The sequence below is a fragment of the Rhineura floridana genome, chromosome 18 (assembly GCF_030035675.1).
Source record: "Rhineura floridana isolate rRhiFlo1 chromosome 18, rRhiFlo1.hap2, whole genome shotgun sequence".
Lineage (NCBI taxonomy): Eukaryota > Metazoa > Chordata > Lepidosauria > Squamata > Rhineuridae > Rhineura > Rhineura floridana.
Window position 1 is genome coordinate 1,732,029 of NC_084497.1, and position 26,047 is coordinate 1,758,075.

The 26,047-nt window shown below is 50.4% G+C and overlaps 2 protein-coding genes across 2 annotated transcripts; both read left to right on the plus strand.

The window, feature by feature from the left end:
- The first annotated feature begins 315 nt into the window (after window positions 1-315).
- On the plus strand, window positions 316-13,026 carry RAB11B (RAB11B, member RAS oncogene family). The gene is made up of 5 exons (XM_061600564.1): window positions 316-572; window positions 5,332-5,527; window positions 7,041-7,234; window positions 7,532-7,612; window positions 8,912-13,026. The coding sequence occupies exons 1-5, from the start codon at window positions 533-535 to the stop codon at window positions 9,055-9,057; spliced, it is 657 nt and encodes a 218-aa protein (XP_061456548.1). The 5' UTR covers window positions 316-532; the 3' UTR covers window positions 9,058-13,026.
- Window positions 13,027-15,251: 2,225 nt separating this feature from the next.
- Window positions 15,252-22,909, plus strand: MARCHF2 (membrane associated ring-CH-type finger 2). Its single transcript, XM_061600865.1, has 5 exons — window positions 15,252-15,452; window positions 19,445-19,673; window positions 19,908-20,103; window positions 21,305-21,514; window positions 22,428-22,909. Exons 2-5 carry the CDS (start codon window positions 19,498-19,500, stop codon window positions 22,584-22,586), a joined length of 741 nt encoding a protein of 246 aa, XP_061456849.1. The 5' UTR covers window positions 15,252-15,452; window positions 19,445-19,497; the 3' UTR covers window positions 22,587-22,909.
- The last annotated feature ends 3,138 nt before the right edge of the window (window positions 22,910-26,047 follow it).

Sequence of the window (26,047 nt, forward strand, 5' to 3'; positions counted from 1 at the left end):
CCTCCGGCTCGCCCAGCCCTCTTCCCCCCACTTTTAAACCTCAGCCCCCCCCCACAAAAAAGGAAAAACAGGCCCTAACTGCCACCCTGATATACCACCTCTTTCTCTCACTGGCCACCAGAGGGCGCCCTTTCACTGCCTTGCCATTGCGCTTACAAAATATTCCCACCAGAAAGTGCCCTTTCCCTGCTTTGGCATTGCACTTTCATAAATGTGCCACCAGAGGGCGCCCTTTCCCTGCTTTGGCTCCGTAGTTCCGCTCGCCCCTCCCCTCATTGGCGCTGCCTGTGATTAGCGGAGAGGGCTGCTCCTCTCCCTCGGCCCCTCCCCTTCCTCCTCCGCCTGCCTCGGCGCCTGTCAGGAGCGTCTCGCCGATCTCGGCCGGCCTCGTCGGGCCTCCTCCTCCTCCTTCCTTCCTTCCGTCGCTCGCTCGCTCGCTCGCTCTTTCCCCGCCCTTTTGTCGCACGAGTGGGGGGGCGACCGGAGGGGGCTCGCCGGGTGCGCGAGGGAGGGGAGAGCGAGCGGCGTCGCCATGGGAACCCGCGACGACGAGTACGACTATCTCTTCAAAGGTAGGAGGAGGGCAGAGTGGCTGGCAAGGGGGGGGGCGAAGCGCCCGCGGCCTACCCTGCAGGAGAGGCCTGCCCTTCTCCCCACACTTTGAAGGAGGGGAGCGGGGCCTGTGTAGGAGAAGGGGAGGAATATATGCATATAGAGCCTGGAGAGGGGTGTGGCCTATGCAGAGGGGAGGGGCCTGATAAGGGGTATGTGCATATGGAAGGGGCGGGGCCTACAGAGGGGTGTGGCCTGTTGGGAGGGGTAGGGAGGGGTTCGAGGTGCTTTGGGGACCTTTGAGGCGGGCCTGGAGAAGTCGATTATGGAGGTGATTGGTAGGGAAAGTTGGGGGGATTGGAAACCAGTGGTGGTGGCCTAGGAGTTGGGAGGGGAGGGGCTTGGGGTGGTTGTGGGGCCTGGATGGCTTGCTGTGGATGGGGCACTGAAGCCCCTCCCACCCTCTGCAGCCAGGAGGAGGAGGAGGAGGGGCTTGCCTGCCCCCTGCTTTGAAGGGGAGGTGCCTATGCATATCAGAGGGGCAGGGGCTGGAGGGGGGCAGTCTTAGGCATATGAGAAGGGCTTGGGGAGGTTGTTCAGGATGGGCTCCTGGGGATCTGTGAACCAGTAGAAGTGGGGGGCTTACTTGGTTCCCCCTTCCCTGCTGGAGTGTGTTGGGGTGTCTGGGAAAGGGGGAAAGAATAGGTGGGGCATGGAGGAGCTCAGAGGAGACTTGAAAGGGAGGTCTGGAAGTGGAGAGTGTGGACAGAAGGAGGGGGCTGGAAGGGCAACTGAAGCTGCACATGTGTCAACATAGGTGGGATTCTGAGGCATGGTGTTCATTTCCCCCTGTTCATTTTTCATCTTTCTGTTCTGCAGGACCCCCAGGGTAGCCCATGGCAATAAAACGAGTATAAAAAGGTAGCACCCCAGGTTGGGAGATGGGCTGGGGGGGGTCTAAAGAGGTGCTGTGGTTGGAGAAGTCCCTGCATATGCACACACACACATTGATAGGGAATGTGGGAGTCCTTGGGGGGGGGGCTTGGAGCTAGGCAGCTGGCAACAGCAGGGTTGGGTGTTCAGGCGAAGAAAAACAGGTTGGGAGTGCAAAGCTGGATGGACAGCCTGACCAAGAAGAGAGGGGGCTTAGTGGTGTTGTGGTATTTAGAGTGAATTGGCACGGGGGGGGGCAGGTATTGTGGTAGGCCTGGAGACATGCCTGGAGAAATGGCTGTGGGCTTGGGACCGTCAGGTGTGGCCTTTGGAAAACTGGTGTATGTGTGTGTTGTTGCACAGGGTGGAGAAAGGTTGGCATGAACCTCTCCCTTCTGATGACAAGGTACGCTTAGGCACTGGTGTGTTTGTGGTGTACTGGGTGGTTTTCCTGCATTTACAGATAACAGGGTGGGTCATAACATTGGACAGCATGGAAAGGCTCCACTCCTGTAGGCCTCGGCTACTCCCTTAGCTTAGTGGAAGGAATTTGCTCTCCCTTCTGTGCTCTGTGCGTATTCTCCCACTGCTTCCTATTGCAGAGATGCTCATGATGGATCCTTTTGCTGTCTTTTGTTTTTGGTGAATGTCCCTGGCCTTGCATACCAAGACTAGATCTTTTGGTGTGGGCTCGTTTTTCTGGGTCTATGCTCAGCAAAGTGTGTTGGAATGGCAAAGCAACGTTGCTTGTGTGCTATTTACACCAGTGTTGCTTAACTGTGTATAATCAAAGACTTCTGTTTTTGATGAGCCTTTCTAAAATAATGCTTTGGTAGTGGAGAACTGGAGCCAGTGAATGGGTGATGGGGAGCGAAGAGAACGGGGTGGCTAGATAGCGGAGCCGTTATTTGCAACAGCACATTTTGGGGACCCGCGGGATCCAAGGCTGGATTGTCCAATCAGCAGTGGAGTTGTAACTGGCGTCATTAACCTGCGAGTGGCTGACATCGGTGACCTAGGAATCAATCAGCTTTGGGATGTTTGGCGGTTCCCATGAAAGTGGTACATAAGCTGTTGAAGGGTTACTGAGCAGTGATGCAGTCCAGCCTCGTCATATTTGTTGCTTGTCCATGGGAATAGAGTGTTTTTTGTAAGGTGAAGAGTCACTGCAAAAAACAGTTGTGTCTTGAGGGAGGAAAATAGTTTTTGGAAGTAAATCTGTGCAGCTGTAGCAGAGGCCTCTGCAGTATGACCCACCAGCCTGTGACAGCCTGCCAAGTGGTTGGCAGCCCCTGGCGGGCCGTACTTAGCTTTGTGGGACCCAAGATGTGCACAGCCCTTCTTTTACCAGTGTGGTTGCAGTTTCTGTGGTTGGCATTAGACCTGGGCAACCTGTGTTTCTAACCCGTATCAAAAATGCTTGCCAAGTCATTTTTATTGGTACACCGCCCAGAGAGCTTCGGCTATGGGGCGGTATAGAAATTTAATAAAATAAAATAAATAAATGAGTGTAATAGCTAACCATAGCGAAGTTAAAAATTGCAAAGCACTTCACACAGTAAGTGATATATAATTATGTTGCTGACATAAAGTCACATGTACCTGTTCTTCCTACAAGTAAACAAGCATTCCTCAGGTAAGGCTTGGAGGGGTAGGAGGTTATGTTCTAGTCTGATTTCCTAGGCTAAGGCTGGTTCTTTCCACGAATACCTTGCATGTTGACCCTGCCTAGTACGCAGTCCCTGCTTGTGCAGAATAGCATGGCGTGAACTGTGTGTGCAAGGGAGACCAAGATGCAATGGGTCAAAGTGCAGGATGGGTATAAAACGTAAGTTTGTGGGATTTCAGTAAAGCGACAGAGTCAGAACTGTGCCCACTTGCTAGTCCATTTGGAAAATTCCCCAATCCAGATATGGTGTCACGATTCCCTTTGTTCTCCTTCTCACATGCTAGTTTTCAGTGGTGGGGGGAATCAAGATTTTTGTATGGGGGGTTATTTTAGATCAGCACCTCACCGTGTGAAAGAGAGAGAAAATTAAAGTGTGACTGCTTACTTATCCTGTTGCATCTCAATCCTTTGGCATGCAACTGAAAGGTTGTTGCACAATTTCACTTATTAAAATTCTGTCCCAGAATCCAGCCACTATCCAGCCAAAGCCAATTTGAATGTAAAGATCTTGTAAGCTTCTGAGAGGCTCATGCTTTGGCGAGGTTCCAGAGGCTGCCTGTGCAATGCTTGTAGCCTTGCATGGATGGTAAGCTTAAGAGGGCATTTTTGGCCAGTCTTAAAAGGCCATGAGCAGAGGCCATCTCTTGGATGCACTGGGCCTGGTGTTTGTAAGTCATTGGTGCCACTTTGAATTAAGCTCTGAAGGAAGGAGGGCGTGGCTCCCTGTATATCTAGGAGCTCAGAAATTGCCGAATTCAGCTTTCTAAGAATCTTGGCTATCTTCCCCTCCCCACCACAAGCTCCTAGTTGGTGTAGCTGTTAAAAATAGTTGGAAATGTGCAGGCAATGCTTGATGAACGCCACAAGGGTGATAATTTAAGGTTGTGTGAGGCAGCCCATGGCCCCTTAAGAATCATCTGCTTGATCTTTTAGCACAGATCTCCCTCCCCCAAGATCCTACTGCTTGTTGCCACTAACGTTTCTGATGTGGGAGGGCCACTTTCCACAAGTAAAGGAAGACTTCTGGTTCACAGATGGTTGAATGGCCTGAACTAGTTTTATTGTGAATTCCTGGCGCACCGTTGCACCATCCACTTCCCCACCACACTCCACCCCACCCTTTACCTGTTGAGCAGCTGTGCTTCTCTTCGCTGAGGTGGTAACAGCTTAATCTGCAGGCGCCTGACAAGGGCATCTTTGAGGGCCCAGGCTGGGCCGTGGGAGGAAAGGGTCTGCGGCAGGTTCCCCACTACTACGACTACTACTACTAATATTTAATTTGTGAGTCGCCTATCTGGCAATTAGCCACTCTAGGCGACGTACATTAAAATGAGATAAAATACAATAATATCAAATGCAGTCACATTAATAACAGTAGATAAAATAAATATTGGACAGTCATCAATACATATATAAAACAATTATTTTAGCAGCATACAATGGATGACAAAATCATGGAGATTTACCCATCCCAAGGACCTCAAAGGCCTGTTGGAATAGCCACGTCTTCAGGGCCTTGCGGAATACATCTAGGGAAGGGGCATGTCGAAGATCACATGGGAGGGAGTTCCAGAGAGTGGGGGCCACTACAGAAAAGGCTCTCTCCCTAGTACCCACCAACCTAGCTGTTTTGGTTGGCGGGATTGAGAGAAAGCCTTGTGTGGCTGATCTAAACAGCTGAAGAGGCCAAAGCGGACAGGCTTGAGTTTGTGGGCTGGATATTACCTTGGCAGGCAAAGGGAGGAGCGTTTCAAAGGTGGCTGTTGGGAGGTGGTGTGAGGGAGTAGGAGGAACAGTCATGAAACTGGCTGAGTGTTCCTTGCGAGAAGGTGAAAGGTTTTTTGGGCTTGGAGTTGTCTGGTTCTTGGCCACCCTGCCATAGAGCCTGCAATGTCCCAGAATGTCATACTAGATCAAACCTGGTTCTGCTGAGAAGCTCTGCCTTGGCTGTGTGGAACGCTGGCTGCACTGTGGGATCCAAGACGCCTGTTTGCTGGCCAGGAATGCTGGGTGAAGGTGGGGTGGAGACAGCACCATTCCTTTCCCTGGGTGCAGCGAGCGCTCTTGATCTCCGCAATACTGGCGACGCCTGACTTCACCTGCTCTGTGTTTATAAATCCCATCACGGCGAGGCTGACGGAGCTGCATTGTCCTCTCTGTGTTTTATATTCTCCCAGTTGTGCTGATTGGAGACTCCGGAGTGGGGAAGAGTAATCTCCTGTCCCGCTTCACACGCAACGAGTTCAACCTGGAGAGCAAAAGCACGATTGGTGTGGAGTTTGCCACCAGGAGCATCCAGGTGGATGGGAAGACTATCAAGGCACAGATCTGGGACACGGCTGGCCAGGAGCGATACCGTGCCATCACCTCAGCGTAAGGCTCCAAAGCAGCTTTCCTTTGCAGTTGGCAGGATGGGGAGGAAGGTGAACCAGCAGCTGATTTCTCTTGGGCTGACGCGTATCTTCTCAGATTGTCGCAAAGCATGCGGGACTTGGTAGACCTCTCTCTTGTTCAACCTAGACCGGTGCCCTCCTGATATTTTGGACCGCAGCCCCCTTCAGGGCTGTCCTGGCTGGTCAGGGAAGCCTGCGTTACAGCGACATCTAGAATTATGATGACAAAGCCATATACCATCTTGACACTTTCCCATTCAAATCTTGCAAGTCCTTCCCCGCATAGTCACTTCAGCCTAGCTCCTAAGAGCCAGTTCCTTGCTTTCTAGGAAAGCAAGGTGGGTTTGGCTTTGGATGGGGGCTTGCAGTTGTAGAAAAAGAGCACTGTGTCAAGCAGCGATTTGACTGTTTGAGTGATGCTGCACCAGCTGGAAAGGAAAAGGGTGGCCTTGGCTCACCTGGAGGAAGTCTAGGACTAGAGGGAGCGCTTTCCACATATTGAAAGCAGCATCTGTTCCCAGGCGGAAGCGCTGTGGAATTGTACTTAATCCAAGGTCCACTGGACTGCCCAGCGTCTCCTTTTCCCTTCCCATTGTTGCCTGTGGCGTTTGCCAGATCTAGGCACCATGTTGAAAGGAACCTGGGCATGCAGGGCTGGGGTGGGATCCAGACCAAAGCAACACGAAAGTGACGGCAAGTGTATTCAGACGGAAAAACTGACAAATTTCACAAGGCACTAAACGGAAGTGTGGTGTTTACAGAAGCATTCTAGCCTCATTGCCATGCCTGATGCCTTTTTGAGTATAGCATCTTCTTTTAGCTGAGATGGCTAAAAAAAGAGAAATCGGAGAATGTTTAATGCACACACTGGGATCTTGAACAGCTGCATAATTTGATTTAATATATTGGACAAAAAGCCCCCCCTCCCATGGGACCTCATAAGAATTTAACAAATCTTAGGTGCTTGCTATTCTATAAATGTTCATGTCTGCAAGTTTAGAATAAGCATTCCTGCTCTCTGTTGTGTGTTCAACTCTCATAGAAACAGAGCTGGAAGGGATCTTAGAGGTCATCTAGTCCAGCCTTGTGCTCAGTGCAGTTCCTTTATTGCAGGACACAACTACAGTATCTCTAACAGATGGCTGTCCAGCTTCTGCTTAAATGACTCTAGCAAATGAGAGCCTGCCACCTCCCAAGGCAGCCTGCCAGTTACACTGTCAAATGACTCTTACTGTTAGGAACTTGCTCCCAGTGTTTGCTTCCACCCCTTGGTTGTAGTCCTGCCCTCTGCTCTATTGTCTGTGTGACAGCCCTTCAGATATGCCCAGTATTGTGCCCCCCTCCCCGGTCTGTTCTTTTTCTCAGTTAAACACAACCAGCTTTTTCATCCAGTTTGTCAGCAATCTCTGTGGTCGAAAGGCATTTTATATAGATCTCTTCCACAGGTTGAGTAATACTTGTAATTTCCCCCCTCCCCCCCCGCCCGCTTCCAGCTATTACCGTGGTGCTGTCGGGGCACTCCTGGTTTATGACATTGCGAAACACCTGACCTATGAGAATGTGGAGCGCTGGCTGAAGGAACTCCGGGATCACGCAGATAACAACATCGTCATTATGCTGGTGGGCAACAAGAGCGATTTGCGTCACCTGAGGGCTGTACCTACGGATGAGGCCCGCGCTTTTGCAGGTTTGACTGTTAGATGCTGATCCTCTTTAGCATGTAGTCCTTGTGGTTATGCTCTCTTTAGCGCTGAGGGGGTTTGCAGATTGGCCACCTGGAAGAGGAAGAGGAAAAATAGCATTGTGTGCTCACCGGGCCAGGATTTCTCTACTTCTCCAGGGCTTAGCGATCTAATCTGCTTTTGAATCCTTTAAGGGGTGGCGAGAAAACATTTGTCTTTTTTGCCTTGAGCCTTTGAGGAGAGGGCCAGCTATGTATGCAAATAACTTGGGTGATTTCCTTCCTCGCTTCCTCCCCTTGCAGAAAAAAACAACCTGTCGTTCATTGAAACATCAGCACTCGACTCAACAAATGTAGAAGAAGCCTTCAAGAACATCCTTACTGGTAAGGATTTCAGTTTAGGTTATCTTGCCTGACTGGAAAGGGGGTTGGTGGGAGGAGGGGGGCTCTGCCTTTAGCTTTGCACGTTTGCATTTGAGGGTGGTTTGTTGAGATACTTGCAATATGCCCCCAACGTACTGGAGATATTGATTGTCCCTGTCACTTGCTTTATCGTTTCTGCCTGCTTGCCTGGGTAGGAGAAGAATTGGAGTGTGTGTGTGTTCTTCAGAAGACCTTGCTGGGAATTGGGCATTCTTAGCAAGCAACAGGCAAGAGTCTTTGTTGATGGAGGGTGTCTTCGTACAAACAGTAACTGGCAGCTACCAGTTTCCCTACTGCATCTGAAGGGCGACAGTGTAATGTGTGTACTTGTGGTATTCCCTGTAACGTGTGAGAATTGCAAAGCCCAGCAGCTCTGGGTCCCTCTGGAGGAGTGGCCACCTGAAACCTACATGCATGCTGCCTTGGGCTCCATGGTGGAAGAAAGGTGAGGTATAAATGTAAGAAAATAGATGGCAAATAAAGCCATGTATACCCTGCATTATGTGCTGTGGCTTCCTTAACACTTGCGCACAGCGCAGACAGAAAAAGACAGCACGGCTCCCGGCGTACGGAGGATACTGATGAGGATGCATGAAGGAGCCCTTGAAGGGGGCGGATCACCCTCGGGGCTGTAGGCAAGATACGCATTTGGTTTCTTCCTGTGGGCTAAGACCAGTTTTCAAGGTGTGTTTGTGGAATCCTTTGTAAGGCAGGGAAGCTTGAACACCAGGATTTGCTCCCACAAGAAGCAGTGATGGACACCAACTTGGATGACTTGAAAAAAAAGATTAGACAAATTCCTGGAAGAAGATAAGGCTACCGACCATGATAACGCTACAGTGGGATGCTTCTGAAGGCCAGTTGCTGGAAAGCGTAGGAGGAAGGGAGAGTTGCTCCTGCGCTCAGGTCCCCCTTGCCGGCTTCTTCCTGTTGTTGCATCTGGTTGGCCACTGTGAGAACTGGGTGCTGAAGGGGCCTGATCCAGCAGCCTCTGCCTATGTTTCAGCTTACCTGAAGGCAACCGGATTGCTGCTGCCACTCAGCCCCACAGCAGACCGCAGCTGTGGACGATGCAAGTCCAAATCACTGAGCAGAGATCTCGTGTGTTGAAGGGGGGGGGGGCTGCAAACATGTAGGGTCGTTGTTGCCTTGCCAATTGCTCTGCTGCTGGCTTTCTGCTAGGGGGAGTGGCTTCTTTGCCCTGGGGAAAACATGTGCTTGTGTCTGAGCCCCCCCACCCGTTCTGGTCTCCTTTTGCAGAGATCTACCGCATTGTGTCACAGAAGCAGATTGCGGACCGGTCTGCCCACGACGAGTCTCCCGGCAACAACGTGGTGGACATCAGCGTGCCCCCCACCACCGACGGACAGAAATCCAACAAACTCCAGTGTTGCCAGAACCTGTGACCTCCCCGGGGCTGCCACCTGCCTCTCACGTTGCCTCTGCTCCAGACGGAAAACTCACACGCACCTTCTCCTCGCAGCATCTCTGCTCTCCCTTCAGTGACTTTCACAGCCCTGCTCCTTCCCTTCCACCTTAAAATATCACCCTTAGAGCTTACATTCCCTTGCTTCCGAATCCTCTCGAATGTGATTATTTTGGGGTTTGAAATACAAGCATTTAGCCGACAGATGGGTGTCCTTGCGCGTGTATGAGGGAACATCTCCTGGATGCTAATTGCCCTGAGACCCTTGTTGACTTGTGTGTTCATTTGGGAGAGTGGGAAGGATGCAGGGGTGTGGGTATTATTATTTTTTGTTCTAACAGAAGATGTGACTGCCCTTGAGGGGCCCAGGAGAAGAGTTGCTCTTGTCTCTTTTGTCTGCTGGGGCATGGCCTGGCCGGAGACATTTTAAATTAAAACAAAAGCCCTCTTTGGGCTTGTGGGAAACGCAGTTGGCGGTGATCCTTGTGCGTGTGCACCCACTGTAAATCGGTTGAAGACACCCCTCCTTTCTTGTGTTACTTGGCCTTTGTCCTTTCACTTTCCCTCCCCTCTCATGCAGAAGTTGGTCTGGCTGTGTAGATTTTGCGGCTGCATTTGCCTGAAAGTCTTCATTTTCATTTTAATTGTTTTTTCCAATTTAGCTTGGGAACAATGAAGTGTGTCTGGGTGCTGCATCCCCCCCCCACCCCGCTTTCCCCCAAGCCGCCAGCACACCTCTGTGCAGGCTATATATGAAGTGGCTTCTAATAGTGATTTATTTCTGGCTTTATGTTCATCTGTCTAATGTACAATGAAGTGCCAGCCTCATGGCTTCGTCAGAGCCTTTTGTGTGTGTGTGGTCTGTAGAAGTCACACATCTTCACCTGTACCTGAAATCTTTCTCCCTCCCAGATTCTGTCTCTGCATGTTGCTTTCTCTCTGCCCCCTCCAATCTTTCTTTTCTCCCCACCCCCCTCCTTTTCCACTCCATGCACAAAAAAACCCACACACCCTGGAGTGAGTGTGAAGCAATATTTTTCATGCTATGTACATAACTCGCACTTGTGAGGTTTTTGGAATGATTAGTTGTAGAGAACCATATACTTGATGATAACTCCTTTTTTGTGACATCACTCAATGCATCCTAGCTTTTTTTGTTATTTGGTGACTTCCTGTGGGTCACCCTGCTTTTAATTCTGACCGCCCTGCACTGCGGCCTCAACCCCACACTGCTGCTTCTCTCCGGTCCTGCTCACTGAAGGATTTAAGGTTGCTCATTTGTTTGCCCCCCTAAAACGATCATACTGCTCAGTATGGTGCAACTGTAATCGGACATCAGCAGGGCTAAGCACCGCTAAAACTTCTTTTTAAAAAGTTAGCAGGAAAGTGGCCAGCTTGAGATCTCATTGGCTTCCTGACCTCCTTGCGCTGTCGGGTTTTTGGAGCAAGGGGGTTGGGGGTGAAATATTGCATTGGAGCGACCCCAGTATGGCCGTGACAAGTTAGGTGGCTGGAGGGAAGGAGGGAGGCTGTCCTTGGCCAGCTGGCAGCAGCTGTGCAGTGATTGTGAAATTTCTTGGAGTCTTGTCCAGTTAGATTGGTGGGCATGGGGTGTGTGTGTCTTGAGTGGGGGTTGACATACTATTTCAGCTGTTTTCCTGCTTGGGTTACAAATAACTTAGAAGTCAATCTGCCCCCTCCCCCAATTCCTCTAAATTCTCAGACAGAGCAAGACTTTTCAGCTGGTCGAGCAAATGAACAAAAATCTGTGTGTGTGTGTGGGGGGGCTTTTTAACCTCTCATATGCTCAGGAGCACCCCTAGGTGCTGGTGTGGGGGGGAATGAAACTGATGGCTTGTTGCTGGCTGAGCTGACAGGAGAGAGCGGCCTCTTCCCTGGTGTTTGTGGCCAGTCTTCTGAGGATGTAGCTGGAGGGCATCCCTGGAAGTGCCCTGATTCCCCTCCCCTCCCCCCTCCTTTGGGTGTAGGATCTAAAACAATCAAGAAGTGGCCTGTGGAGGGTGGGCCAGTTCTGGATCTAGCCTGTTGGCCAGATCCAGTTCCTCACCCTTTGCCCAGGCCACAGAGAGGCCCTTGTGAATCATCGCCCGCCCGGGGGTTGGGTTGGTCCATTGTTTTGTTTAGAGATTGAGCTCTGTGATAGGGATGCTTTAATCTGACTTGGAGTGGCCTTCCCAGTCATCTCTCTGGGCATGTCTCCTGGGACAGTCCTCTCTTGCTGCATGAGGTTTGTGTCCAGCTGGCGGAAAAGGCAGCGGCGGGCTGCTCTTCTCTCAGCGCTTTTTCTCTCTCTGCCATTTCCTTGTGTTTGGAGAGGGATTTGTTTTTCCTCTGGCCTTCTCTGCCCTCAGTGCAAACACAGGCCGTTCTTGTGCATCTGGAAAGCTGCACCGTAACTGATGAGGGAGATTGGAGTCTTGGCTGGATGTAGAGCGGATGCATGCCCACCCCGCACCCCCGCTTTAAGAGAGCCCTGCGCCCATAACGGCTTTGAGACGACTTCCGAGTTAAGACCAGTGTTCCAGCTCAGCCTCTCCCAGGTAGGCTACAGATACATTGGGCGGCGGTCCTCTCATTTCTTGGGAGTTGCAGGAGCCAGTGTGAGAAAAAGAGGGGCTTCTGTGTTGGATTAAAAGTCACCTTTCATAGCCACTGGGCTCCCGCTTCCGCTGAATCAGTCTTGCCATGAGCTGGCTTTGGGCTGGTAGCAAGGGTTGCTTCTTCCCGTGTCATTTGGCCGCTTGCCTTTTGCCGGGGAGTAATCCCAAGATGCTCTAAAAGAAGCTGTGGGCACCCCTTTCTTTTTGGGTGCCCAAGGATGAGGTTAATGCGGTGTAGGGAGAGAAGGGAAGCAGGGCGAGAGGCATTGTAAGAAACCGTTGCTTGAGTTCTGAGCAACTGCTGGAAGGAGAATAAATTGAGCTACTTGGCACCTCCCCATGCTCCCTTTTTAAGAACGGCGGTTCCGCCGCAGCGTGCCTCCCTTCCATGGGCAGCCCCGTGCAAGGCACTGAGGGCCCCCGCTTCCTGTAGTTGCACTCCCATGCCTTCACGTGAGGTGATCTTCTCCCCCCTCAACGCACGCACCACCCACATCCACAAACACTCTTCTTGGGAGAGACTTGCCACCGCCCTGCACCCTATTGCACCTGTTAGCATCCTTGGGTAGGTGGAGCCTCCAGGCCTGGGGAAGAAAAAGCAGCTTCCATGGGGCTTTCCCCCTTTGCCTGGAGGGTAGAAGCTGGGTTTCCTTGGGCAAGAGAACAGTGAAACAGTTAGAAAGCAGCCGAGCTGTGCCTGGGAGCCCTTTCAGTGGTGTCTAACGTCTGCGTCGTGCTTCTTTCAAAATGTGCTCAGAGAAGTGGTTTCCGTGACACACTCCTCCCCGCTTCTTTTTCTCTCTCTTGCAGAGTATCTTTATCCACTCCGGCGTGTCGGAGTTCCTCTGAGGGAACAGGGATGCTGGCACTGTGGTGGTTTGCACTCAGCAGCAGGATCCAACCCCCTTGAGCTCTTATCTCTCCCCTCCCCCAGTGTTGAGGCTCAGATAGGGTAGCAAAGCAGAGGCCTTTCTGGCTCTTTACTGTTTTGAGGAGGGAAATACATAAACAAGCCCATGCGAGTGTCTCTTGCTTTGGGGATCCAGCAAGTACTGCGGCTTGGAATATGTGGCAGGTTGCTGGCAAGTTTCTGGAAAGGCAGTGAAGTCTCTACCTTGGCTTGCTTGCACAACCCCCCCAGGGCCAGTAAATCCCTCTGCAGATCACTGGATGGCTTTGGGCTATACTGCGGGTGGGGAAGGGGGTTTCATTTGCCTCCTGGTGACTCTTCTGTTAAAAGTGCAATTCCCTCTGTAAATACTCATTTGATTTTTGTGCATGGTTATTATGTATTGTGGATATATAAAGATTGCCAAAACCAAATGATGCATCTGGGTTGTTGTTGTTTTTATACTCTAAGAATCAGGACCCAGGGTTCTGTGTGTGCAGTAAACACACAGGAAAACATCCTCTTAGGTATAGGGAATAGAATTCAACTTCCTGAAAATCTTGTTTTGCTTCCTTTTCAAAAGCAAGATTCTAGTCCTCATGGTTGTGAAGATACTTTTGAAAAGTATGTGGGTGCTGCCTGCTGAAATGCCATAGCAGTTGGCTGGATAAGACTTCTGACTGGGCAGGGCTTCAGTGCCATCTTCTAGCCCCAGTTGCCTGTGTGTAATTCTGGTAGCCTATTGACTACCAGGCAAGTTGTTAAATACGAATCTGCCTTGAACTGTTTTCCTAAATGGAGCTCCAAGGAACGTCTGTGCAGAAAAAACAGCACAGGAAGCACTGTGTCCTTTTGAAAGCATCACCACCACCTCAACTAAAAACCAAGTTAGAAATTACACACATTTTCTCAAATCCCAGCCCTTGTGAAATAATGTTTTCACACTTGAATTTTACCTCTTCTGCCCCCCCCCATATTCATACCTTGTTGCATTCCCCTCACTGATAGACACTCCAGTAATCTGTTGCTGGCAAAAGAATTCTTGCATTTGCAACAAGACTCTTAGCGCACGGTGCAGTGTGACCATAAACTTGTGTTTGCCTGCCTACAGAGTGCTTTACCAAACATCTATGCTAATAGTTAATAAAATTAAATCTATTTCCCCAGCCAGTCTTTGCAACACATCATGTTTTAAAAAACGGGGCCTGAATCTGACATCAGATATTTAGCTGTGTTTAGAACTCTCTCCTAACTACTTTGGATATTTTCCATTATCTAGAAAAGGCTGCAATACTGTGTACATTTAGCTGGGATTCAGCCCCATTGAACACAAGTGGAATGTAGCATGATCTCTTAAATATGTTTACTTAAGCATGATTACTGTGAGGGCAATAAAAAAAAGTTACCAAGAAATTGAATGAGTTGGCACTTCATTCTTTCAGCTGTTTATGGTGTCCCCCATAAATAAAATCATACAGGTGGATAACATGTTAGGGGCCAGGCTAGCAAGTCTTGTGGAACTATTTGAAAGCCTGAGGTAGCACACTGAGTCATCTTTAAAATGATGAGAGCTGCAAAAGGGAGGGTGCTCTTTGCACTGAGGTCCTGTTTGTGGGTTTCCCATCGAGGGCATCTGGCTGGTCACTGTGAGAACAGGATATGCTGGACTAGGTGGGCCGCCTTGCCCGGATCCAGCGGCGTCTTCTTTTATTCTTAAGTAGCCCATCAACTTCTGGAGGGCCACAGTAGTCCTTTCCTATAGATGCAGCACCAGGTATCAATGTTATTTTTTTAAAAACTAAGCTGTACAACATGTAATATACCTTAACTTTTAAATGAAAAAAAATGCCCACTCAGTTGGGCAAGGTCAGTTTAACTCTGGCATGGGGAGCCCTGCAGGCCTCTTGCATTGGCCCCCAGAATTCACCCCAGGCCACACCCCTCCCTGGCCCTCACAACAGGATTGATGTTTGCCCAGGTGGGATGTGTTACGCCTCTTGCTTCCTTAGATGTGGGACAGTGTGTGTGTGTGTGTGTGTGCATGCATAGGAACCAGACTACTGTACAAAGGGAAGATGTACATTTGTGGCTGTGTCTAGTTTTGCCTCTGGCCCCCTCCAGCACTGGCATGTGGCCCTCCGAAGGTTGTCCAGAAGGGAATGTGCCCTTAGGCTGAAATAGGTTCCCCTCTCCCGTTTAACTTAAGGCTTGATTTTTTTTAAAAAAAAAATGCTGTTAAGGTTCTTCTTGGTCAATAATGCCAGGGGGGGAAATCACAGATCTAAATTTTTTTTGGGAGGGGGAGTTACATTTTTAATTCCTTTTCTCCATTTGTCAAATGGGAACCGGAAGATCAATGTCTGCTGATCAGAAATTCTCTGGCTCTTTGCAAGCCCCAACAAAGAGGCGTGGTTGCCGTTGTGGTCGCTCCTCCTCCTCACTCCCCGTCGAGCAGAAGCTGTTGATTGGCTGGCTGAGCTGTGACCGTTACACCTCGCGCCGTGCCACCGCCTGCGCATGTGCGAGCATCCTGTCTTTTTTTTCCCTCCCTCCCACCTCTCCTCCCAAAAGGGGAGGGCGCTTCTTCGCTTCAGGCCGCTGATTGGCTGCCTCCTGAAGCCGCTCTGACTGTCCTAACACCTGGTTGGCTAAACGGAAGGGAAAGTGGGCGTGTCCCTCCCCACGCGTCCAAGTCAGGTGCGCAAGCTCCAGCGGCCGTCGCTGACAGAGGCAGGCGGAGGCGGCCGCCGCCACCACAACCAACCACCCTGGGAAGATGGGGCGGCCGGAGCTCCGGCGCTGAAGGGCAGCGCGAAGAGACGGACCGGCGGAAGGGCGGGCGCAGGCGGAAGGGGCGGGGCGCAGGTACTGAAGAGGCGGGGCTTGGGGTTGAGTGACAGGCTGTCCAGGAAGATGGGGGAGGGGTGACAGGCTTGTGCATATTTTGGGGGGGTTGTGAGTGAGTAAGGGGGGGATGGTTTTGGCGTGAATGGAAAGGCCTCCTTAGAGAGAAGGATACAGGCAGGCAAAAGTGACCCTGCCATCATCATCATCATCATCATTATTAATAATAATAATAATAATAATAATATATTAGAGTCATATCCCATTCTTCCTCCCAGAAGGAGCAAACAAAAACTCTAAAAACAGACCAAAACATCTTTAAAAAAGACTTTAAAACATATTAGAACAAAACATCTTTTTAAAAAATAAAATCTTTAAAAACATCTTGAAAAAGCAATTCTGAGAGACTGGGATAAGGGCTGTACTTAAAAGGCTTGTTGAAAGAGGAAGGTCTTCAGTTACTGCCAAAAAGATAACAGAGATGGTGCCTGCCTCATATTTAAGGGGAGGGAGTTCCAAAGGGTCGGTGCCACCACACTAAAGGTCCGTTTCCTACGCTGTGCAGAACGGACCTCCTGATAAGATGGTATCTGCTGGAGGCCCTCGCCTGCAGAGCGCAGTGATCGACTGTGGAGGTAGAACGCAGCCATCAGAGTTAACTGCCTTTGATAGTCGTCTTTTCTACTTCACACAATGTTAAAGTAACACAGAGCATTGCTTGGAGGAAAGGAGGGATGTAAATGTAATATAATAAAAGTAAATAAGGACAGATCCTGTCCGCCCCACTAAAAGAGGAGCACCATGATAGAGGCCAGCTAAGTTCCCAAAGGCTTGCAGGAATCAAAAGATCATAGACTGGTGCCTTAAAACTGACAACAGTGGTGCCAGGTGCATCTCCCTGGGGAAAATATTCTACAAATGGTGGGGGGGCCACCACTGAAAAGTCCTGTTCTCATGTGGCCACCCTCTGCACTTTCTCAGGCGGGGCACATATAGAAGGGCCTCGATGAAGACCACAGGGTCTAGTCTGGTTCATATGGAGAGTGGTGGTCTTTGAGGCATTGCGGCCCTGAGGCACCTGAGACCCCATAGGACAAAATCAGCAGACCTCCTACCTTACAGGGCTGGGGGGGGGGGAGGAGAACCATAAATGTTTCATTAAAAAGTTTTCTTTCCCATTACTCATCAGCTGTGTATGAACAAAACACCCCTGAGATGTTTAGAGGTGCACCTGGTTAATTTTATCTGTGCTGAGATGAATTAAAATAACAGAAAAATGTATTCTCTAGATACTGTGACAGTGTCAGGGGATGACCTGGGCCCGTAAACAGCCCCTGCTCCCTTTGGAATGGTGTTATTTTGGTCCATGGGGGGTGCCCGTTCTTTCAGGCAATGGAAGCACTCCAGTTTTTTGTGGGTTACTTTGCCAGGCGGCGGTAAGGGGATGCATTCAGTGACCTTGATCCTATGCTATTTTCCATGTTCTAGAGAGGTTATGGTCTCGAGGGAGGCAGAGGAAGCAGAGTGTTCAGCTTTACAATGTTGAAAGAGAGCAGAAACTGGCTTTAAAACAGGATTACGCAATTGGAGAGTTTTAAAAGAGGATTAGACAAATTCCTGGAGGGTGAGGCTATCAGTGGCTACTAGCCACAATGGGGATGCTGTGCCTCCGTGGTTGGAGGCAGTGTGCTTCAGAATACCAGTTGCTGGAAACCGCAGGAGGGGAGAGCTCTCTTGCGCTCAGGTCCTGCTTGTGCTTGATTTTCCCAGCTTAGCAGCAAAGGCCAAATGGAAGGAAGGCAAGGGACTGCGGGGAGGGGGGGTGACTTCAGTTCAGGATTGGATATTTGGGAGGGGCAGGAAGAGCTGCCCTCTTCATTCATTTCTGACCCAGATGTTCTTAACAACTATAGACCAGTGGCGAATGTCCCTTTCTTGGGCAAGGTTTTGGAGCGGGTGGTTGCTGGCCAGCTCCAGGCGCTCTTGGATGAAACCGATTATCTGGATCCGTTTCAATCTGGTTTTAGGCCTGGTTTTGGCACTGAAACAGCCTTGGTCGCCCTGTATGATGACCTTTGTCGGGAGAGGGACAGAGGGAGTGTGACTCTGTTGATTCTCCTTGATCTCTCAGCGGCGTTTGATACCATCGACCATGGTATCCTTCTGGGGAGACTCGCGGAGTTGGGAGTTGGGGGCACTGCTTGGCAGTGGTTCTGCTCCTACTTAGCAGATCGTCGCCAGAAGGTAGTGCTTGGGGAACATTGCTCGACACCCTGGACTTTCCATTGTGGAGTCCCTCAGGGGTCGGTTTTGTCCCCCATGCTTTTTAACATCTACATGCAGCCTCTGGGTGCGGTCATCAGGAGGTTTGGAGTGCGTTGCCATCAGTACGCTGATGACACGCAGCTCTATTTCTCCTTTTCACCTTCTTCAGGTGAGACTGTTGATGTGCTAAACCGCTGCCTGACCGCGATAATGGACTGGATGAGAGCTAATAAACTGAAACTCAATCCAGACAAGACTGAAACACTGTTGGTGAGCTCTTTCCCTGCCCGGATGGTGGATGTTCATCCTGTTCTAGATGGGGTTACACTCCCCTTGAAAGAACAGGTTCGTAGTTTGGGGGTCCTTTTTGACCCTTCCTTGTCGCTTGAGGCTCAAGTGGCCTCGGTGGCTCGGAATGCATTTTACCATCTTCGTTTAGTAGCCCAACTACGCCCCTATCTGGACAGCGATGATCTCGCTTCAGTTGTTCACGCCCTGGTAACTTCTAGATTGGATTACTGTAATGCACTCTACGTAGGGCTGCCCTTGAAGACAGTTCGGAAACTTCAGCTGGTGCAAAACGTGGCAGCCAGGTTATTGACGAGGACCAATCGGTCTGCGCATATAACACCTGTCCTGGCCCGTTTGCACTGGCTACCTATTTGTTTCCGAGCCAGATTCAAGGTGCTGGTTTTGACCTATAAAGCCTTACATGGTGTGGGACCACAGTACCTTGTGGAACGCCTCTCCCGCTATGAACCTACCCGTTCACTTCGTTCAGTATCTAAGGCCCTCCTCCGGGTACCATCTCACCAGGATGCCCGGAGGATTGTTACCAGATCTAGGGCCTTTTCTGTAGTGGCCCCCAAATTGTGGAACAGCTTACCTGAAGAGATACGCCTGGCGCCTTCGGTGCTTTCTTTTAGGCGCCAGGTTAAGACCTGGCTGTACTCCCAGGCTTTTTAATGTTTTTAATGTTAATGTTTATGTCTGTGCTTTATTTTAATATTGTTGTTGATATATGTGATTGATTTTATTATAATATTGTATTTTTAATCTGTTTTGTACACCGCCCAGAGAGCTACTAGCTATGGGCGCTCTAAAAATGAAATAAATAAATAAATAAAAATAAAGAAAAGCATACCCTTCCCCTTCAGCAGCCACTTGGGTGCCTTCTAAGAAGAGTAATCCGTGAAATGAAATACAGATGTAGGAAAGTCACAGAGTGCAGCATAAAACTAACAGTCAGTAAAAGCGAAGAGCTTATCGCACTGGCCTATGGTGACAAGCAATAAGTATTTATTGGATATGAAAAAAGGAATTGGGGTGCAGCCTTATGTACAGTGAACGCCGGAGTGAGCCCTGTTGAATGTGATGACTGCCCTCTTTGCATTTGCAGCAGATAATGGAGTTTCCTTCCTTGCTACTATGGACTTGGCCTGTCGGAACCACGTATATTCATAACGGAGAAAAGAAATACCCAGGGTGGTATTCAGTGCCTGTCCTACTCAGAGTTGACCACTGAAGTTAATAGACATGACTGACGTAGGTTCCTTCATGTCAGTGGGGGTCTGCTCTGAGTAGGACTTAGATGAATACAGCCAAAACTCATGATTAAGGGCCCAGCTGAACTTAAATATTATTACTTCATTTCTTTATGCTGTTTCCTTTTATGTTTCTTAATGCTGCTCACTGACAGTAATAATGATTGACTGATTGATTGGCTGGCATTTCTTTTCCCTCCCCAGGCCTATCATGATTCCGCTCTGCAGCCGTTGAAGCCGGCGTGCCCTCGGTTGCCATGACAACAGGCGACTGCTGCCACCTCCCTGGCTCGCTGTGTGACTGTCCGGGCGGCGCCGCGTTGTCCAAGTTGGTGGAAGATTCTGACTTTGGGCGTCCACAGTATGTCACCCAAGTCACGGCCAAGGACGGGCGCCTGCTCTCGACAGTCATCAAGGCCCTGGGGACGCAGAGGTGAGGCCCCAGTTTACCGTGCGGTGGTGCGTCCAGTGCTTGGCTGTTGGATGCAATCACAGGCCCTGGCAACTTAGAAGGCAGTGGAGGTTTTCTGGAAAACAGCGTTGAAAGAGGGTTTCTTCTGTAGGGCTGCGATTCTGTGTATCTATCCTTCCCTTCCCCCCGCCCCCGTCCGAGCTTCTGTTAGTAGTTTCAGTCCCTTGTTGTTTGCCGTTGTTTTCCTCCCTGCAGTGATGGCCCCATCTGTCGAATCTGCCACGAAGGCGGAAGCGGAGAGAGCCTCCTTTCGCCCTGCGACTGCACCGGCACGTTGGGAACTGTCCACAAGAGCTGTCTGGAGAAGTGGCTCTCTTCCTCCAACACGAGCTACTGTGAGCTCTGCCACACGGAGTTTGTTGTGGAGAGGCGGCCCAGGCCCCTGATAGAGGTGAGGGCACCTCCCTTCCTGGCTGCTGCGTCCGGCCCCTGGGCAGAGGCTGGGGGGAAAGGGAACGGACGCTATTTATTTATTCCCAATACAAGTCTCCCATTTTAGAATTTAGAATGCTTTAGAAGAGAATCGGACAAATTCATGGAGGATCAGGCTATTGGTGGCTACTAGCCACAGTGGCTATACTCTGCCTCCACAGTTGCTGGAAACTGCAGGAGGAGGGGAGAATTGCTCCTGCGCTCAGGACCTGCTTGCAGGCTTCTTCCTGTTGGTGCATCTGGTTGGCCATTGTGAGAACAGGATGCTGGACTAGAGGAGCCATTGGCCAGAGCCAACAGCCAGGCTCTTCTTATAATACTTTATATCCTGTTTTAGAATAGTTATAGGCCCGTGAGGCTCTCAGAGTGCCTTATAAAAGGTTCTCAAAATGAAACTGCCCTCAGATCTCATGCAAGGAGCAGAACATGCCTGATGTCTGCAAACGGAGGCAGGACAGTTCAGGCTAGACTCCCTGCCCGTCAGATGTGTCAGGCAGTCGCTCTTTCCCGCTCTGAGGCACGGGAGCGGAGCTGAGCAGCCGGACTTCACTCCGCTCATGATGGGAGCAGCCTTCCCTTGCTGGCAGTTGACGAGAATCGTCCATCATAGACAAGTGTGCATTTAAGGGGCACACACATTGCGCCTGGCCTTGATATCCAAGCCAAAGTTGTGTGCTTGTTGCTAGCTCTGCCCTTATTGGGGAGGGGAGGGGTGGGGTCTTGCCTGTGAGGCCATGCTGTTCCTCAAAAGCAGTCCGCTATCCCTGAGCTGCAGTGCATCTGTGGGAGACAAATGCCCTCCTCCCACCCCCACCCTCACCCCGCTCGGATTTATGTGGGGAGGGCTGCTTGAGAGTCTTGCAGGGCAGAGAGAGAGAGAGATGTCCCTGGTTCGAAAGCTTCTCCATAGCTGAGGATAAGCCAAATTGCCCCTTTTCTGGATTGTCCTTTCAAAGTGGCATTTTTTCCCTGCCTGCCTGGAGGAGTCCGCATGAAGACGTTTCTTTGGGATGAAAAGTAGACATCGGCAGCAGGAATTGTAGTGCCTGCCTTGTTGACGTTCCCCACTTTATAGGATTCTCCTTTCATTTCCCCGTTCCTTCTGCCAAATTATTTTCCTCCCTGTGCCTGACATTCTCTTCCACCCTTCTCTCTTGCAGTGGCTGAAGGATCCTGGGCCACGCAATGAGAAGCGGACGCTCTTCTGCGACATGGTGTGTTTCCTGTTCATCACCCCGCTGGCTGCCATCTCGGGCTGGCTGTGCCTGCGCGGCGCCCAAGACCACCTGCAGTTCAACAGCCGCCTGGAGGCCATTGGCCTCATCGCCCTGACCATAGCACTTTTCACAATCTATGTCCTCTGGACACTGGTGAGTGTTCATGCCTGTTTCTCTTTATGGTTTCTTTGTGTGTGGTGCTGTTCTGTCATTACTGCGTTGTCGTCGTTATTATATGGGGATAGGCTGTAGCCTAGTGGTTAGAGCATCTGCTTTGCCTGCAGAAGATCCCAGGTTCAATCCCTCGCATCTCTCAGGTAAGGCTGTGAAAGACCCAGCCCTGAGACCCTGGAGTGCCTCCGCCAGCCAGTATAGGCAGTCCTGAGCTAGACAGACGAATGGCCTGAGTCAATAAGAGGCAGCTTCCTGTGTAACTTGGTATAAAGCATCTTCTTCATGGTTCTCCATTGTGGTACTTCACAGAGGATGAGACCCTGCCCAGAGGCACTTATGGCCTAAAGTTCTGCAAGGTGGAAACAACAGGTGGGGTAGAAATGTAATAAATAAATGAACAGAGCAGGGGTCGGGAACCTCACGCCACGTGCGGGGAAAAGCTTGGGAACCACAAATTTTACTCTATATAGGAGGAGGGGGATGCCCTTGGGTCTTTTTTTAAAAAAAATAACTTGCTCTCTTAATGTTTATCAGATGTTCATGAAATATTGCAGAGTATACCGCTTGACGGAGAACTTTGCTGGTTAACTGCCTTATTCAGATTGTTTACTGAGAAGGAAGTGGCGTTTATTACAGTTGACGCCCTTCAGCCGGGCAGCAGCGGTCAGGAAAGGCGTGGCCTGCAGGCCAGAGGCTTTCCTCTCCTTGAGTAGACTATACAAAGGTTGCTTACACTGAAGGGCTGTAGCTTACTCGCAGATCACAGCCTTAATTTGCCTAACATCCTTGCCCTCTTGTCCCTTGTTGGGCAGGTGGCGATATAGAGTGTTCGTCAGGCCCCTGATTATTTCTGCTCTCCTTCCCCCCCACCCGTAACCCACCCCCTGGCCAGGTGTCATTCCGCTACCATTGCCAGCTGTACTCAGAGTGGCGAAGGACCAATCAGAAAGTCCGCCTGATGATTCCGGACTCGAGGAACCCGCGCCCCGTCTCCCACTCCCTGCTGTCCTCCAAGCTCCTGAAGAAGAAGGCTGATGAGACGACCGTATGAGCCAGGAGCGGCTTCCTCCGTGAGGCGGTGTGGGGGGGTACCTCCCCTCTCACAGGGGGCGAGCGGGATAGCACTTTCTCCAGGCAGCAGCGGCAAAGACTCCCCTAAACAATCAGCCCGGCTGAAGGGGCACCTTGATGCTGGGCCATCCCTCGAGGTGAGAGCACGAAATGAGAACCAAGCCCCCCCGGGTGCGTGCAATGAGCTGGGCAGGCGTCCGTCGGCCAGGCTCCCGTCTTCAAGACAAAACCCAGTGCGGGGGAAATAGAAGCCTCTCCCCATATCCATATATCTATATTATATTATCATAATTATTGTTGTTATCATAATTCTATTACTATTCTTAATTTCCACGCCCGTTGTTGTGTTCAGGGCCCCCTCTTTATGTCGTTCTGAATGTTCCCGTGAAAGACGCACAGGCGATTTGCACGCTGCTGCTGCTTTTGACGCCTGAAGGCCACTTGGCTGTGTCAGTTTCACTCCGCGGGGCCTTTGCTGCGGAGGCTTTCCCCACCTGCGGACAGCCGGCAGGTATTTCATTTTGGGAAAGGCTCAAGATTCTGCGCTGTCACTCAGCCCTGCGAAAAGAGACCGAGCAAACTTTTAAGAAACAAACAAAAGCAATGTGCAGATCTGCCCGTCGTCTGATCGCATCTGGGAATGAATTGGTGCTCTTCCGAAGAACTGTGGGGGGGAGGGGGAAGGTTGTTCCCCTTTTGCACCCTCCCTCCCTCAGTGTCTCTTTTAAGGCCCCTTTTCCTGTTTTTGCACTACATGGATTTCTGGGTGGGGAAACGCCCAGCTCCCTTCCTTGTTGCCCTACGGTTTTGTCAGCGATGTTGCTCTCTCTGGTGAGAGGATTCCGTGCGTTCGAGAATGGCTTGAAGTATAATAATAATCCCAGGAGGAGTAAAAAAGAAAAAAAAATGTTGGACCTGAAGAAGTTTCTCTTTTCTCTCTCTCTCTCTTTTGTTAAAGAAGGTTGTGACTATCCGATTGCTTTTGAGGGGGTCTCCGTGGCTGGTGGTTGTCATTCCTGACCCCTCATTCTGTCATGGGAGAGGTGCAGATCCTTCCATGATGGGGAGGACTTCCTATTGCCTGAACCTTGGACATAAATAAGAAGCGCCTGCTGGACTCAACCAAAGGCGGCCCGTCTAGTCCAGCATCCTGTTCTCACAGTGGCCAGTCAGACGCCTCTCCTTGGAAGCCCAAAGGCAGGACCTGGAGAGTTGCTGGCAGCCAGTGTAGACAGTACTGAGTTAGATGGACAGTAGCCAAACTCTGTACAAGGCACCTTCCTGTGTTCCTGGTTTATTCAGAACCATGAGGACTGGAATCTTAAGTGTATTTCTAGGGAGCGGGCCATAGCCCAGTGGCTAGAGCACAAGCAAAAGGTTCCAGGTTTAATCCCCCATCATCTCTAGCCAGAGCTGCAGGAGACCCATAGCTACCTCAGTATTAGGCACTGCCAGATGTTCCTAGGACCCAAGAGACATGCCGTCCTACAGGAGCCAGTGCTTTCCCCCTCCTGCCTCTACTGATACTCTAGCCTTGTGCTAAATCCAGGGTGGATTGCCATCCCCATAGTCTGGGCAGGTTCCCAGTGCCCCCAGGTGCTTGGGATCCAACTACACATTTATTCAGTGTGTTTTTAAAAATCAATTTAAACACACACTTGAAATGCTGTTTCCAGTGTGGTGGCAGCGTATGGAAGGGCCTTTTGTGAACGGCTGGCCCTTGTGAGAATCATCTGGCTTCTACTGGCAACAGACATCCCTGCACTCAGCTCGGTTGAGGCGTTTGCATGCCTAACCTGTAGCGCTCCAGATGTTAGGACTGCCCTTGGCCTTACTGGGTGGGTCTGATGAGAGCAGGAGCCCACCAATGTCTGAAGGGCTACGTAATCTAGTCAAAAAGGGTTGATCTCACCACTTAATGATGTGTAAAGCACAATCCCTAAAACTTTGTGCGAAAATACAGCAGCCCAATGATCCACCCTAAGACAGGGTGATGAACTGCGTAGTCCAGAAAAAGCACACTTCCCTTTGCCTCAAAAGGCAATTCTACCTGGAATTGGCTTTCGTTGCTTTGAAACGAGGGTGGCTTTTGGGTTCATGGGAGATGCTGAAGGAAAGGGTATTCCAAAATCTGGGAGAGACTTAAGTCACATCCATAAGTTTAAAGCACTCTTTTTGTACCATTTGTAACAGCCATGGCTTCCCCTGAGGAATCCTGGGAACTGTCATTTGTTAAATGTGCTGGGAATTGTAGCTCGGGGGGAGGTTTCCTCCTAACTGTATCCTTAGCAAACTACAGTTCCTGTGATGCTTTGGGGGAAGCCATGATCGTTCCAAGTGGTATGCTATGGACTACTCTCAAGTCAATCCCAACTTATGACGACCCTCTGAATAGGGTTTTCATGGTAAGTGGTATTCAGAGGTGGTTTACCATTGTGTTCCTTCCAAGTGGTATAAGAGTGCTTTAAATGTGTGGTGCAGATGTGACCTTAGAACCAGAAAGGGTGAGCATCCCCAGAGAACCCCAGCTGCCCCCATTCCTGTTTTGTGGAGAGCTCCGCTCCTTCGAATAATTAACTTATTTATTAAATGCAGATGCCGCCCTTCCTCCCAAAAGGAGCCCAGGATGGCAAACGGGCTTCCTGTATTCCAGGTGCGGGAAACCGTTGGCCCTCCTGGTGTTGCTGGACCACAGCTCCAAGGAAATATTTTCATCTCCCTTCCTACAAGCTTCATGCGGTTCTCCCCATTTTATTGTCACAACAACCCTGTGAGGTGTGTTAGGCTAGGTAGCAGCCTGTGACTGGTGACTGGATTTTTGTTTGTGTATGCACCCTGGCCTTCTGTAGTTTGGGGAAGGACCACAGCTCAGCAGTACAGCATCTAATTGTGTGCAGAAGGTCCCTGGTTCAATCTCCAGGCAGTGCTGGGAGATCCTGTCTAAAATCTTGGAGAGCTGCTGCCAGCCAGTGTGGATGATACTGAGCAGTAGGGGCAGCTGCTCTGCCTGCAGCAAATCTCTGGTTCAGGCCCTGACAGCTCCAGGTAGGGCTGGGAGGAGTCCAGTCTAAAATAATAATAATTTATTAGATTCGTTAGTTGCTTCTTACTTGAAGGTCTCCAGGCAACTGACAACAGTGATAAAGACAAAGAGAAATGTATCATGCTGCATGGACAAAAGAGGAAGATCTTCAGCAGGTGCGAAGAAGGAAACAGAGAGGGCGCCTGCCTAATATTTAATATATACATTTTAGTACGCAAACGTCAAAGCCAGCATGGACGCAGCAGCACAAAGCCGAATTCAAACCGGGAAAGGGGCGTGGCTTGTTCGTCTCTGCTCGGCATTGGCTGAAGGGTAAAAAGGGGTCCGCCGAGGCGCTGGCGCATGCGCAAAAAGTCGCGCAGTCGAGAGGCTAAGAAAAAGCGACGCGACGGCGCAGG